This window comes from Oncorhynchus nerka, linkage group LG4 (genome assembly GCF_034236695.1).
Source record: "Oncorhynchus nerka isolate Pitt River linkage group LG4, Oner_Uvic_2.0, whole genome shotgun sequence".
NCBI lineage: Eukaryota > Metazoa > Chordata > Actinopteri > Salmoniformes > Salmonidae > Oncorhynchus > Oncorhynchus nerka.
The window spans coordinates 11,709,363-11,725,900 of NC_088399.1; the positions used below are offsets into that span (position 1 = coordinate 11,709,363).

Genomic DNA, 16,538 nt, shown 5'->3' on the forward strand with positions numbered 1-16,538 from the left:
GTTAGTGCCGCGTGCCACACTGCGAAAGAGGTGGAACTAGGCATTGGTTTGCCTTTTTATATTTCTCTATCTGTGTTGAACATCTTAGATTTCCCTAGATGTATATTCCTAGGATCTTGGTAGCCTGTAGGATACCTTCTGGAGTTATGTATTGTTATTTTACATGCGTCGTAGTACACGTGGAGTACTTTAGACTTCCTTAACCCTCCTATTATGTTGCGGGTCAATTTGACCAATTTCCACTTTTGAGTTTTCTAAAAATACTAGTTAATCTCTTTTTTTTTCTCGTTGAAATTAAACAATTTATCATCATTTAGGGTCATGAACATAACTTCAAAATGTGGACACACTGATGTGTTGTGTAATGTCTGTGTAGATTTTGTATAGAAACATGTTGTGGGTCATTTTGACCTGGAGGCTTTCATATTGTGTATAGATATTTGCACAGGTCCTTGCTGAAAAAAAATGAAGTCCATTGTTGTATGGGTCAGATTGACCCTCACAGTTTAAACACACTCTAGACAGTCAAAGAACCAAGTAAAAACCGCCCAAACTTGAATTTGTCTTGTCAGACCTTTCAGAAAGAAGAAATACAAAAACATTTGATTTCAAAAACTCTATATTTAAGAACTATTTTTTTAAACATATTTCCTTTCTCACAAACAAGCATTTTCTGTTTGGAGCTCATGATGAGTGTCTGTGTCAGAGATCTGCTGCTCTCACACTGAGAAGGGGAATTTTGGGAAAGCTCCTTTTCACCCAAACAATGTGCAAGTTGCACATTTATAATTATGTTTGGGTGAAAAGGAGGTTTCCCATGTCATAGGTGTAAGGTACTGGGTGTCGTGAATGTGGAGTCAGGCGCAGGGAAACAGAGTTCTGTATAGTGCTCTTTTAATGCACACACGGTGACAACACGGCTACCCACTAAACACTGGGTGCTTAAAACAAAATGACCCAGATACGGGGAACGAAAATATAACAGCACTATACACTAACATACACCAGCACGTTCGTCTCTAACCAACACCAGGGTTACAATATTCAATCCCGCACAAAGAAACGGGCGGGTCGGCTGACTAATAAAGCCCAACTAATTACAAAATCAAAACAGGTGCTATCAATAAACATATAAGGAGGGGGAGGAAAGAAATCAGTGGCCGCTAGTAGACCGACGAAGACGACGACCGCCGAGCGCCACCCGAACGGGAAGGGGAGCCACCTTTGGTCGGACTCGTGACAATAGGGGAAGTGGGAAAGTCAACGCTGACCATGATCCACTCTTAAGGAAGTTTCCTTTAAAATTATTCATAAATATTATCCTGCCAACCACTATATGAAGAAGTTTAAGGAAAACATCAACTCAAATTGTTCCTTTTGTAACGACCACCCAGAAACAGTTGTGCATCTTTTTTGGCGTTGTATGCATGTAAGAAAACTGTGGCAAGACATCAGTAAGTTTATAATTGAACACATTTATGAAGATTTTACACTATTGTGGAGAGATGTACTGTTTGGATTCTTTACATACAATAGAAATAAGCGGAATCATTTTTATGTAATTAATTTCATTATTCTTTTGGCCAAATTTCATATACACAAATGTAAATTTACAAACAGAAAACCACATTTTCGTACCCTACAAAAAGAAATTGAACTGTATTTTAAGACGGTTAAATGCTCTACTAACAAAAAAGCTGTTAGAATTGTAAGTATATGCATGTCCCTTAAGGTCCTTGTGTAATTGTAATGTGATATTGTACCCCCTAGCTCGATTGTCCATTGTTTGTAATCTATGTATGCTTGTGTTCCCTCATGTGCTTTATGTATTGATTTGTTGTTAATAAAAAAAAATAATAATAATAATAAAAATTTAAAAAAGACCATGATCCACTCGAAATTCATCACCAAACCGGGAGGGGGCAGAGGTAAGCATTGCGTTTTGGGACGGATTCCCTGACTCAATGGACGCCCAGCCCCAGCATAACAGCGAATGGCCGTTTTATCTCAAAACCACTGTTTGTAAAACGATACCATCCACTCAGTAATGAGTGGTGAGAAATACATTTGACACCCACAGAAACGGAAACTCTCCTCTCAACAGTTACAACAGTAATGGCATTAAAAACATTGTATTTCTGGTCAGTTGTATTTTGGAAATGTTGCACAACCGTGTGCTTGAGTTTCAGAACGCATCCATGCTTGGCCTATATCTCGAAGAAAACTAACTGCAAAGGTCAAGGTGATGGTGGAAGCGGAACCACTGAGTTGGATGGTGCGTTGAGGAAAGTTCAGGGAAATTAGTGGAAAACTAACATGGGAGAATGGAGCAAAACGGGCTAAGGGTGTTAATGAAGATATGCCTCGATCTTGTAATGCCTTGCTCCGGTGTTGGAGTATGTTTCATGGATAAGGATGTGTTTTGGGGGAGATCCATTTGCGGCCAAGGAGATGTTGGAGGACGGACTGGGAAAAGTGGAGTCAATCAAAGTGACCAGAGCCCGGTTTCCCAAAAGTATCTTCAGGTTAAATTAATCTTAAGAACCTTTGTAGTTGCATCGTTAAATCTCCGAGCTGTTTCCCTGCATGTTTTCTGCATTAAATACCTGTTTTCACCCCACACAGTAGGTGGCAGTATGCACCTCTAACGTATGTTCTGTGGACCGCCATAATATAGAAGAACAACTGCAAATGTTCTCCCCTCATACACGTGATACAGGAAGTAAAAGTCAGTGAAGCCATTTAAAATGTAGCTAATGTTCAGCTCTCTGCTGTTCAAACAGGACAACGTACACGACAGGATCTATTTCTCATTACTAGATTAATGTCAACATTTCAGAGCAGATACTGAAGGAGATAAGGAAAGCACACCAAATGTCTTTAGTGCGTTATTAATAAGGGGTAAAGTACATTGCTTCTTATGCTATTACAGACCATTATAGAGAAACAAGTTTGATGGATTCAGAAAAATGGCTTGCGAATCGACTCTCCCAGAGGAGGATCTATCCTGTCCTGTGTGCTGTGACATCTTCAAGGATCCTGTTCTCCTGTCTTGTAGCCACAGCTTCTGTAAAGCCTGTCTGCAGGAATTCTGGAAAGGGAAGGAATGGCAGGAGTGTCCAGTTTGCAGGAGAAGATCGTCAAGGTCTGAGCCTCCCAATAACCGGGCTCTTAAGAACCTATGTGAGGCCTTCTTACAGGAAAGGCGTCAGAAAGCTTCAGCAGGGTCTGCTGTGCTCTGCAGTCTGCATGAAGAGAAACTCAAGCTCTTCTGTCTGGAGCATGAACAGCCTATCTGTGTGGTGTGTCGTGATTCAAGGAAACATAAAAAGCATGACTGCATTCCCATAGATGAAGCTGTACAGGATCTTAAGGTAGAGTAAACCAATGATTTTGTTAAGTCAGGGCGTTATGCAGAAAGTTAATAATTTCAACTTCACTGTGAAAGTGAAAAACACAATAGGCCTATAAGTACATTTTTTGCTGACAATATGAATTTATGAACTTCCTTTTCGTGAGCGTAGGTATGTGATCTGGAGTTTTAATTTTTGTAACAAAGTGACTATCCCTCAGCATTTTTTATTCAGTCTTAACTGGAATAAGTGTGTGGTATGGTATTGGACAACAACCTAGTGTTTAATTCCAGGAGGAACTCGAGCCTACCCTGAAGTCCTTACAGGAGAAATTGGAAGTCTTTAAGAAAGTCAAACTCACTTGTGATAAAACAGCACAGCATATCAAGGTAAGAATGCTGAGTGATGTAACACAAACAGCACAGCATATCAAGGTAAGAATGCTGAGTGATGTAACACAAACAGCACAGCATATCAAGGTAAGAATGCTGAGTGATGTAACACAAACAGCACAGCATATCAAGGTAAGAATGCTGAGTGATGTAACACAAACAGCACAGCATATCAAGGTAAGAATGCTGAGTGATGTAACACAAACAGCACAGCATATCAAGGTAAGAATGCTGAGTGATGGAACACAAACAGCACAGCATATCAAGGTAAGAATGCTGAGTGATGGAACACAAACAGCACAGCATATCAAGGTAAGAATGCTGAGTGATGGAACACAAACAGCACAGCATATCAAGGTAAGAATGCTGAGTGATGGAACACAAACAGCACAGCATATCAAGGTAAGAATGCTGAGTGATGTAACACAAACAGCACCGCATATCATGGTAAGAATGATGAGTGATGTGACAAACAGCACCGCATATCAAGGTAAGAATGCTGAGTGATGTAACAACTGTACAGAGTTGACTGTTCATCCTTGTTACCAAGGTAGAGTTCAAGTGCTCTCTGTCTCCAGAGCCAGGCTGAGGACACAGAGAAAACGATTAAGGAGGACTTTGAGCGGGTTCACCGGTTTCTACGAGAGGAGGAGGAGGCCACGATAGCTGCCCTGAGGGAGGAAGAGGAGCAGAAGAGTCAGACGATGAAGGTGAAGATTGAAGAGATGAATGGACAGATATCATCACTTTCAGACACAATCAAAGCCATAGAGAAAGAGCTGGAAGCTGAAGACATCTCATTCCTGCAGGTACAGATGTCTGTCCCCATAATCATTCAATAATATTAAAGATGGATGCCACAATGAATACTGATTGATCATTAATAACATTGATAGCTAAGCTGCTCTTTTTGTTACTTTGCAGAACTACAATGCCACAATGAAAAGGTAAGTGATCTGCCTCCTGTCTCTCTCTACTCAGTGGTTCTGAACCTAACCCCACAGCAGCAATGACTCCTAAATGTTCTCCAGAACCCAGTGCCCACTGCCTGATCCTGTGAGGGTTTCAGGAGCGCTGATAGATGTGGCAAAACACCTGGGCAACCTCATGTTCAGAATCTGGGAGAAAATGAAGGAGATTGTTCAATACAGTGAGTTATTTATTCCAGATAGATTTAATGATCGCTTGACATGTAGGCCGAACGGATGGTTTATTTTGTTCTGTGTTTCGTTTTAACATGGCGTGTCTCTGTTCTCTCTGTTCAGCGCCGGTGGTTCTGGACCCTAATACTGTACACTCAAAGGTACTCTGCTCCATGACCTGGATGGGGTATGATGATTGCTTTGTATGGGGTGGTGAGTTCCAGCAGCGTCCTGACAACCCAGAGAGGTTAGCCCAGGGATGGGCCATGGGCTCTGAGGGCTTTACCTCAGGGACACACAGCTGGGACATTGAGATTGATGACGAGTTTTGGTTTGCAGGTGTGGCCACTGAGTCAGTCAATAGGTCTGATCCTAGAGATGAAGTCTGGGGTGTTAGCCATGATGATAGTTTTAATACAGATTATAAGGAAGACTTTGATTATGTATATAAAGTAAGTTGCCCAAATACTGAAACCATTTACCTCCCCGTGAGACACAACTCCAGAGTTAAGGACAGGATCAGAGTTCAGCTGGACAGGGACAGAGGAGAGCTATCATTCTACGACATTGATAATAACACACACATACACACACACACACAAGCATTCACTGGGAGAATATTTCCAATTTTTTCAGTGCGTGACGGTCTGAGGATTTTACCAGTGAGGGCCTCTATAACAGTGGAACAGCACATTTAGGGCTGCCGGAAAACGTGTGGTGAGCTGGCCTTCACCCCAGTCCGTTTCATCGGGTTTCGCAACACCCTATTACTGTTCATTTGAAATAATAAATATATTGACAACGTGTGGAAACTACTGTTTTTTGGGGGGCAGATTTGTCTTGTGATTAGTCATCTTGCACACTTCATCTGTGCTGCGGTTGTGTGCATCTTAACCAATCACATTCAAGCTCTACTCTTCTTAAATTTGAAAACATATCACTCCCAATAGAAATAAGTTACTCAAATGCAATGTAAATGTAATAAGTCATTTAGCAGACGCTCTTATCCGGAGAGACTTAAATGAGCAAGGCACTTAAGGTTAATTGCTCATTTGAGGGCACAGACAGATTTTGAACGTCATGAAAACTAGACCAACTGACGTCAGGAAAATGTGAACGTGTTCAAATTTGATTCAAGATTCAGCTTGACTACTTAATCTTTAATACTTTTCTATCCAAATGATTTACTGAAATGAGCCTCAGAACACTGATAATACAGTGCCTTCAGAAAGTATTCAGACCCCTTGACTGGTTCCAAATTTTCTTACCTTAGTCTTATTCTAAAAGTGATTAAATTGTTTTTGTTTTTCCCCCATTCATCAATCTACACACAATACCCCATAATGACATCACAGGTTTAGACATTTTTGCAAATGTGTTAAAAATAAAAAAACAAATACTTATTTACTTAAGTATTCAGACCCTTTGCTATGAGACTTGAAATTTAGCTCAGGTGCATCCTGTTTCCATTTATCATCCTTAATATTTCTACAACTTGATTGTAGTCCACTTGTGGTAAATTCAATTGATTGGACATTACTTGGAAAGGTACACACCTGTCTATATAAGGTCCCACAGTTGTCAGAGCAAAAACCAAGCAATCCCAACAGCATGGGTATTGTCCGTAGAGCCCCGAGACAGGAATGTGTCGACACAGATCTGGGGAATGTTCCAAAACATTTCTGTAGCATTGAAGGTCCCGATGAACACAGCGGCCTTCATCATTCTTAATTGGAAGAAGTTTGGAAACACCAAGACTTCCTAGAGCTGGCCGCCTGGCCGAACTGAGCAATCAGGGGAGAAGGGCTTTGGTCAGGGAGGTGACCAAGAACCCGCTGGTCACTCTGACAGAGCTCCAGAGTTCCTCTGTGGAAATGGGAGAACCTTCCAGAAGGACAATCATCTCTGCAGCACTCCAAGGTCTTTATGGTAGAGTGGCCAGACGGAAGCCACTCCTCAGTAAAAGGCACATGACAGCCCGCTTGGAGTTTGCCAAAAGGCACCTAAAGGAATCAGACCATGGGAAACAAGATTCTCTGGTCTGATGTAACCAAGATTGAACTCAGCCTGAATGCCAAGCGTCACGTCTGGAAGAAACCTGGCACCAACCCTACGGTGAAGCATGGTGGTGGCAGAATCATGTTGTGGGGATGTTTTTCAGTGGCAGCGACTGGGAGACTAGTCCGAATCAAGGGAAAGCTGAATTGAGCAAAGTAGAAAGAGATGCTTGATGAAAATCTGCTCAAGACCTCAGACTGGGGTGAAGGTTCACCTTCTAACAGGACAACAACCCTAAGCGTACATCCAAGACAATGCTGGAGTGGCTTCAGGACAAGTCACTGAATATCCTTGAGCGGCCCAGCCAGAGCCCGGACTTGATCTCAATCAAACATATCTTGAGAGAGCTGAAAATAGCTGTGCAGAGACGCTCCCCATCCAACGTGACAGAGCTTGAGAGGATCTGCAGAGAAGAATGGGAGAAACTCCCCAAATACAGGTGAGCCAAGCTTGTAGCGTCATACCCAGGAAGACCTGTGGCTGTAATCGCTGCCAAAGGTGCTTCAACAAAGTACTGAGTAAAGGGTCTGAATACTTATGTAAATGTGATGTTTCGTTTTTTATAAATAGCAAAAATGTCAACCTGTTTTTGCCTTCTCATTATGGGGTATTGTGTGTTAAACAATTTAATACATTTTAGAATAAGGCTGTAAAGTGACAAAATGTGGAAAAAGACAAGGGGTCTGAATACTTTCCAAATGTACTGTATAGATAGATATATTGAACACTATTTTATATATATTGAACACAATATTATATAGATATTTAACAATGTATGTATATAGAAATATTGAACACAATATTATATACAGTGGGGAGAACAAGTATTTGATACACTGATTTTGCAGGTTTTCCTACTTACAAAGCATGTAGAGGTCTGTAATCTTTTATCATAGGTACACTTCAACTGTGAGAGACGGAATCTAAAACAAAAATCCAGAAAATCACATTGTATGATTTTTAAGTAATATTGCATGACATAAGTATTTGATACATTAGAAAAGCAGAACTTAATATTTGGTACAGAAACCTTTGTTAGCAATTACAGAGATCATACGTTTCCTGTAGTTCTTGACCAGGTTTACACATACTGCAGCAGGGATTTTGGCCCACTCCTCCATACAGACCTTCTCCAGATCCTTCAGGTTTCGGGGCTGTCGCTGGGCAATACAGACTTTCAGCTCCCTCCAAAGATGTTCTATTGGGTTCAGGTCTGGAGACTGGCTAGGCCACTCCAGGACCCTGAGATGCTTCTTATGGAGCCACTCCTTAGTTGCCCTGGCTGTGTGTTTCGGGTCGTTGTCATGCTGGAAGACCCAGCCACGACCCATCTTCAATGCTCTTACTGAGGGAAGGAGGTTGTTGGCCAAGATCTTGCGATACATGTCCCATCCACCCTCCCCTCAATACGGTGCAGTCGTCCTGTCCCCTTTGCAGAAAAGCATCCCCAAAGAATGATGTTTCCAGCTCCATGTTTCACGGTTGGGATGGTGTTATTGGGGTTGTACTCATCCTTCTTCTTCCTCCAAACACGGCGAGTGGAGTTTAGACCAAAACGCTCTATTTTTGTCTAATCAGACCATATGACCTTCTCCCATTCCTCCTCTGGATCATCCAGATGGTCATTGGCAAACTTCAGATGGGCCTGGACATGTGCTGGCTTGAGCAGGGGGACCTTGCGTGCGCTGCGGGATTTTAATCCATGACGGCGTAGTGTGTTACTAATGGTTTTCTTTGAGACTGTGGTCCCAGCTCTCTTCAGGTCATTGACCAGGTCCTGCCGTGTAGTTCTGGGCTGATCCCTCACCTTCCTCATGATCATTGATGCCCCACGAGGTGAGATCTTGCATGGAGCCCCAGGCCGAGGGTGATTGACCGTCATCTTGAACTTCTTCCATTTTCTAATAATTGCGCCAACAGTTGTTGCCTTCTCACCAAGCTGCTTGCCTATTGTCCTGTAGCCCATCCCAGCCTTGTACAGGTCTACAATTTTATCCCTGATGTCCTTACACAGCTCTCTGGTCTTGGCCATTGTGGAGAGGTTGGGGTCTGTTTGATTGAGTGTGTGGACATGTGTCTTTTATACAGGTAACAAGTTCAAACAGGTGCAGTTAATACAGGTAATGACTGGAGAACAGGAGGGATTTTTAAAGAAAAACTAACAGGTCTGTGAGAGCCGGAATTCTTACTGGTTGGTAGGTGATCAAATACTTATGTCATGCAATAAAATGCTAATTAATTACTTAAAAATCATACACTGGGATTTTCTGGATTTTTGTTTTAGATTCCGTCTCTCACAGTTGAAGTGTACCTATGATAAGAAATTACAGACTTCTACATGCTTTGTAAGTAGGAAAACCTGCAAAATCGTCAGTGTATCAAATACTTGTTCTCCCCATTGTATACACACTACCGGTCAAAAGTTGACACACCTACTAGGGTTTCTTTATTTTTATTATTTTCTACATTAATAGTGAAGACATCAAAACTATGAAATGGCACATATGGAATCGTGTAGCAACCAAAAAAGTGTTAAACAAAATCTTCAAAGTAGCCACCTTTTGCCTTGATGACAGCTTTGCACACTCTTGGCATTCTCTCAACCAGCTTCATGAGGTAGTCACCTGGAATGCATTTCAAATAACAGGTGTGCTTTGTTAAGTTAATTTGTGGAATTTCTTTCCTTAATGCATTTGAGTCAATCAGTTGTGTTGTGACAAGGTAGGGGTGGTATACAGAAGACCGCCCTATTTGGTAAAAAACCAAGTCCATATTATGGCAAGAACAGCTCAAATAAGAAAAGAAAATGACAGTTCATCATTATTTAGACCTGAAAGTCTGTCAATCCGGAACATGTCTAGAACTTCGAAAGTTTCTTCAAGTGCAGTCGCAAAAACCATTAAGTGCTGAAGAAACTGGTTCTCATGAGGAACGTCACAAAAAAGAAAGACCCAGAGTTACCTCTGCTGCAGAGGATAAGTTCATTAGAGTTACCAGCCTCAGAAATTGCAGCACAAATAAATGCTTTACAGAGTTCATGTAACAGACACATCTCAACATCAACTGTTCAGAGGAGGCTGTGTGAATCAGGCTTTCATGGTCGTATTGTTGCAAAGAAACCACTACTAAAGGACACCAATAAGAAGAACATACTTGCTTGGGCCAAGAAACATGAGCGATGGACATTAGACTGGTGGAAATCTGTCCTTTGGTCTGACGAGTCCAAATTTGAGATTTTGGGTTCCGACCGCTGTGTCTTTGTGAGACACAGAGTAGGTGAACAGATGATCTCTACATGTGTGGTTCCCACCGTGATGCATGGAGGAGGAGGGGTGCTTTGCTGGTGACGATTTATTTAGAATTCAAGGCACACTTAACCAGCATGGCTACCAAAGCATTCTGCAGCAATATGCCATCCCATCTGGTTTGCGCTTAGTGGGACTATAATTTGCTTTTCAACAGAACAATGACCCAGAACACACCTCCAGGCTGTGTAAGGGCTATTTGACCAAGGAGAGTGATGGAGTGCTGCATCAGATGACCTGGCTTCCACAATCACCCAACCTCAACCCAATTGATATGGTTTGGGGTGAGTTGGACCACAGAGTGAAGGAAAAGGAGCCAACAAGTGCTCAGCATATGTGGGAAGTCCTTCAAGACTGTTGGAAAAGCACTCCAGGTGAAGCTGGTTGAGAGAATGCCAAGGGTGTGCAAAGCTGTCATTTAGGCAAAGGGTGGCTACTTTGAAGAATCTAAAATGTTTTGATTTGTTTCACATTTTTTTGGTTACTACATGATTCCATGTGTTATTCCATCATTTTGATGTCTTCACTATTATTCTACAATGTAAAAATAAAGAAAAACCCTTGAATGGTACTGTAAGTCAATGGGGCGACATGTCAATGATTTAAGAGGGTTTTGATGATTTTAAATTGTTTTACTGTCCAGATCCGTCTACACTTGTAATAATATCCAGACACCATGTGGGCATGGTCAGGAAGATCTGATCACAATGAGTCTTTTAATCATCTTAAAAATGTGGGCACAATCAGAATGTGGACAAGATCAGAACAAAGGACACATTTTAGCACCAGGTATAAACAGGGCTTATGTCATACCATATGGGCAACTGGCAACCCTCTGAAGTCGGTTACAATGCAAAACCGCAGTCAGGTCAAGATGACGCGTACACAGATTAGTTTCCCGGAGATGGTTTCTAACAGTTTGTGCAGAAATTCTTCGGTTGTGCAAACCCACAGTTTCATCAGCTGTCCGGTGGCTGGTCTCAGACAATCCCACAGGTGAAGGAGCCGGATGTGGAGGTCCTGTGCTGGCGTGGTTACACGTGGTCTGCGGTTGTGAGGCCAGATGGACGTACTGACAAATTCAATAAAATGACATTGGAGGTGGCTTATGGTAGAGAAATTAACATTAAATTCTCTGGTGGATATTCCTGCAGTCAGCATGTCAATTGCACACTCAAAACATGTGGCATTGTGTTGTGTAACAAAACTGAACATTTTAGAGTGGCCTTTTGTCCCCAGCACAAGGTGCACCTGTGTAATGACCATGCCGTTTAATCAGCTTCTTGATATGCCACACCTGTCAGGTGGATGGATTGTTTTGGCAACGGAGAAATGCTCACAAACAGGGATGTCAACATTTGTGAAGTAAGCCTTTTGTGAGAATGCTTTTTTTTTTTGTGGGTGGGGTGATCATTAAATTCAGCTCATGAAACATGGGACCAACACTTTCATTGTTGCATTTATATTTTTGTTCAGCGTCTGTGACAAAGGTTAAATGTACAACCTTGTTAGACATTTCTGCCATGATTGTTTGCACATCATGCTTTGGCAATATCATGGGTCAAACTTGATCTGAAGCTGCCATCCTGTTGCTGCGGAAACATGACACAAAAGCAGTTACACCAGAATATTACAACAAAACGTCAATGGGTCACTTCTACTAAATGTGTGGTAGCCAGCATCATTCAAAGAAACCACAAGTTGTCTTGATCAGTTCACCATACCATTGTAAACAAACTAAAGTATAAGCATTATGAGACTTTGTTGCACTGTAAATCTGGTTTAAGGAAATACTAGAAGAAATGTACAAAACAACCATTTATTTTGCTGGCCATTTTTTAATCTTAAGAGCTTATACAGTTGATTCATTGCATAGGATACATACATGAGTAATAAACCTTAATACAATTATTTTAATACCTCCAGAATATTGAATAATTCCCCCCAATTAAAACCTTCAGACCGATAAGCATTCTGACTAGTCTGAAGTATTGACACAGGTGCATTAAGATATTACATGAGCTGGAAATCAACCAAACAAGTTTACAGCTGTAGGGTAGTTCCACAAAATGAGTCCCTTTTGCATCCCTTTGATATTTTAAGTAGAAATGTTGCACCAATATTGGATTTTAAAAGCCTGCCATATTAATACAACATGGTGGATGGATTATAGACATGGACAATTCATTAGATTTTTATATATCAATTAAAGAGTTAGTGCCAACATTCAGCATTTTAACATGTCCCTCTGCAATCTGACTTCTCAGATTTGAACTCACTTAACCTCAAAAGTAAATTTGGCTGTTTTGACAATGTCAATTTGGAAGATTATCTATTTCGTGTGATTTGTGATTCATTGCAAGGTAAAACACTTAAACATGTCCCTCATTTTAAGGTCAATCCTGTAACCTGAACTGAACTTTTGTTTTAATATGGCAAATATTTAATACCCAAAAAAAACCCCATGTAACATCTAATAATCAAATCAGTGTAAAAGCAGGTGAGCTGGTTCTACTCTTTCTGGCCATTTTGTGGGGGGAAACATTGGGTTGAGCACAGGGCCAGCCCTGATTGAGCAAGTAGTTACACTACTCAAAAAGAGACTCGTTTCGTGGAACCACCATGTAACAGTTAAACCCGGCCAATTATTGAGAGGGTGTTTCAAAAATTAAGAGACGTTACAGATTCTAACAACTATGGGCATTCTCAAAAATCTTTGTCAAGGGAAAAAAAAAAGGGCAAATGATTAGAATACATGAGGTACCACATCATCATGATTAGAATACATGAGGTACCACATCATCATGATTAGAATTCATGAGGTACCACATCATCATGATTAGAATTCATGAGGTACCACATCATCATGATTAGAATACATGAGGTACCACATCATCATGATTAGAATACATGAGGTACCACATCATCATGATTAGAATTCATGAGGTACCACATCATCATGATTAGAATACATGAGGTACCACATCATCATGATTAGAATACATGAGGTACCACATCATCATGATTAGAATACATGAGGTACCACATCATCATGATTAGAATACATGAGGTACCACATCATCATGATTAGAATACATGAGGTACCACATCATCATGATTAGAATACATGAGGTACCACATCATGATTAGAATACATGAGGTACCACATCATCATGATTAGAATTCATGAGGTACCACATCATCATGATTAGAATACCAAAATCTCTAATATTAGACTACTTTCCAAACCCCCAAAAGGTCACTACAACAATTTTGAAAATTCAAAAACTTTGTCAAAAGAATCCTGTGTCGAAATTAAATGTCCCCATTGTATTTAGTTTGTATTACATATGATACATTTGCTAGTAATTTTGAAACATATAAACTAACCTAGATGTATATTTAACAAAAACGTATTTATCCTAAATAGTCCAAATATTAAAATGTGAAAGCTAGTCTTTTTTCCTGTTTGGGTCAGATCTACTCAAATACTATACTCTATTAATTAAAACAATGAGTGGCACATCTTACCAAACAGTAAGTAAAGAATATGTTTACCATTTGTTTTGAAGGTTTACAAAAACTTTATATTTTGGATTAAAAAAAATAAGAGTTTGAGGTAACAGAGCTTAAAGAGTAAAGCAAATGCAATTTCACTTCAAGGAGGCCTCAGAGGTCAGATTAGAAAAGAGATGTCAACTTTAAGACTTGAATCACATGCGAAATACAAACAGCAACCTCGATAGCATTCAACTCTATGCTGTTCTGCTGTTATACTGAACCATGTTAACTTCTGTAGCCAGCATGCGTTTGCCATTAACTAGCATGTGTGCAAGAGACCCTCATTAACTAAACGGAATGCCTTGTTTGTAAGCCTTTACTACTATTAAAGCCAAGTGAAGACTGTCCTGTTCCCAAAGGGGCAAGTCAACTAAAGGATTTGGTCAAGTGTGTATCAATGAACATTATGAAAGCTTTGTGTTTTTTTCTTTTCGCCTTTGTTTTAGGCCTCTCGTTCATGGGCCCAGACAGACAGAGCTCTCTTTATAGATTGTTGAGCTCCAGGAGGGTTTGGTCCAGCGTTTGGTGCATGTCTAGGTTCTCTTCTTTAGCCGTAGCCAGTTTCTCTGATGACAGGAAAACAAAAGAACAGGTGAGCACCCAAACAAGCAAGCTGTTGGCTCAGGAATAGGACAATGACATCAAAAAAAATGAACAGTACTATCTAACAACGTGATTCAAAAGCATACTGTATTTTACACATTTATATACCAAGTGTGTTCGCGTAGAATTGCAGTAATATGTTTGTGCCAGTTAAAACAGCGAAAGTGGTGACTAAGAAGCACAGGTGGACAATACAAACAGAGCTAGGCTGTTGAAAAGATCCATGTTATATATAATTGAAGCAAGAATTAAAAACTTTCCTGGACAGCCAATCTAGATGAAAACAAAAAAAAAACAAATATGAACTTTTGTTTTTAATTCTTCGTTCAGACGTCTTCTACATGTTGGTGAGCTACCATAGCAAGTGCCTTCCCAGACCCAAGGAGAGGACAGTGCTCCTTGTGTGCACAGAATGGCAGGTGAGGTTTCAATTTCAGTGTGTACAAAGGAGCGTTTCCAGAGGACAGCAGATGCTTTCCGCTTCTCACACCACTCAATGGGCCAGGTGGTGAGGGAAGCTAAAACGTGAAGATACTTGGTGCAATGTGAAGATACTTGGTGCAATGAAAGTAATGCTAGTCAATACAAGGAGGCTAAATATTTATATTTAGCCCAGCTAACTTGTGGAAAGTCATGAGGTAAATGTAGCACAACTTGGAATTAGCCAAGATCACTATAGCACACCATGCAAAATAGTGAAGTTACTTAGGGAATCTTAACAGGGGAAACACCCAAAGAAATCCATGTAAACAAATGGGTGTGGATATAATAATGGGGTAACTTTCAGCGAAGCCAAGTGTAGAGAGACTTTAAACCCAGAAATGTAATACTGCACCCAGAGTGTATACTTAGTGTGTATAAGTACTATAATACTTAATGATAAAACAAAATATGTTTCATCACAGTAAACTACAAACTCTACATTCAAAGAAATACACGAGCCTGTGTAGTTTCAAGCCCGTGTGTAATGCTTAACAAAGCTTACATATCGTTGACTTTGGATAGATACATGTAAGAGAGTCTGAGCAATAGCAAAACATTTGTGAAATCAAAAAATGTATAACATTCACCAAATATGAGGCAGATTTCATGGCATATATATATATATATATATTATATTTTTTTGGCTATACCATTATCTATAGATGTCAGTCTACAGGCTTTAGAGTATATAGGCAGGACAGCGTACAAACAATCTGAAGTTTTACAGCAGACTGTCCTATATGCAAACTTGGGTATTTCTTTTGAATAAATAATCCTGAAAACCATTATTCCAGATAAATGCTAATTATTCCACATTCTGTGAAAGCTTTGAAAACTTCAGGTGTGGGATGGTGTCCAGTCTAAAGTGCTCCATTAAATTCCCTCGTGTCTTAGCAGTGGAACTCTACAATGTGCAGCAAGTGAGTATCCTCAAGTTTGTGGAAAACTAACTTTCCTAATTCTGAAAAACTTGGAACCAAATTTCATACAAAAAAAGGTTACATTATTTTGTTGTTGTTTGTGTGTGTGTGTGTGTGTGTGTGTGGGGGGGGGGGGATTACTGTACCTGTACCCTACCAGTACCCAAATTACACACACAACATTCCAAGTTTGGGGCAAATTCATTCACACTCAATTCCCTTGATGAATTTTAACAGATTTTCGATGTATTAAATGTAAATGTTTTATATGATTGGTCATTTACCTGAATGTCATGTTTGCAAATTACTTCAATGTTATGACTTGAATTTTCATGAATTGACTCTACCCTAATGACAGCATACTGAACAATGTACAACCAGTGCCTTCTAGAAGGGGGTATGAGAAATCGGTTCCAAGTTTACTCAGAGACAAGTGCATATTGGAAGAGTGGGATAGTGGAATGAAGTTTGCCGAAGCTTCCGTCTCAGACTCAGTTGTTAAATTGGTTCAGAACAATCCTCAGTTCGTTACTGAGGATACGGTTGTTCTCCACCTCCTTGTGATAACGTTCTGTGGTGCCAGAAGAGTCAATGAAAGCCAGTGTGAAGATACAGAGAGAGAAAGAGGGAGAGAAAGAGGGAAGGGTTAAAAGGTCACAGGTTAGTGCAATAAAGGTCACAGGGCAATGAAAGACAAGAAAAAAGAACTGCCGAAAGTTGC

General features: G+C 40.3%; 2 protein-coding genes across 6 annotated transcripts in view; one reads left to right on the forward strand and one right to left on the reverse strand.

Annotated features, from left to right (window-relative positions):
* The first annotated feature begins 2,716 nt into the window (after window positions 1-2,716).
* On the forward strand, window positions 2,717-12,526 carry LOC115119592 (E3 ubiquitin-protein ligase TRIM35-like). 2 transcript variants are annotated; one of them, XM_029648433.2, is made up of 6 exons: window positions 2,717-3,374; window positions 3,647-3,742; window positions 4,324-4,554; window positions 4,670-4,692; window positions 4,777-4,895; window positions 5,011-12,526. In XM_029648433.2, the coding sequence occupies exons 1-6, from the start codon at window positions 2,970-2,972 to the stop codon at window positions 5,583-5,585; spliced, it is 1,449 nt and encodes a 482-aa protein (XP_029504293.1). In that variant the 5' UTR covers window positions 2,717-2,969; the 3' UTR covers window positions 5,586-12,526. The 2 variants fall into 2 exon arrangements, with proteins under 2 accessions (XP_029504293.1, XP_064873294.1); XM_065017222.1 differs by lacking the exons at window positions 2,717-3,374; window positions 3,647-3,742 and adding an exon at window positions 3,750-4,147.
* A 445-nt stretch (window positions 12,527-12,971) lies between these two features.
* tpm2 (tropomyosin 2 (beta)) overlaps window positions 12,972-16,538 on the reverse strand; it is a 34,257-nt gene continuing 30,690 nt past the window's right edge. For all 4 annotated transcript variants that reach the window (XM_029648440.2, XM_029648437.2, XM_029648444.2 and 1 more), the window contains one exon: window positions 12,972-14,377. In XM_029648440.2, coding sequence (XP_029504300.1) covers window positions 14,295-14,377 — 83 coding nt within the window. In that variant the 3' untranslated portion in view covers window positions 12,972-14,294. The remainder of the gene's footprint in view (window positions 14,378-16,538) is intronic.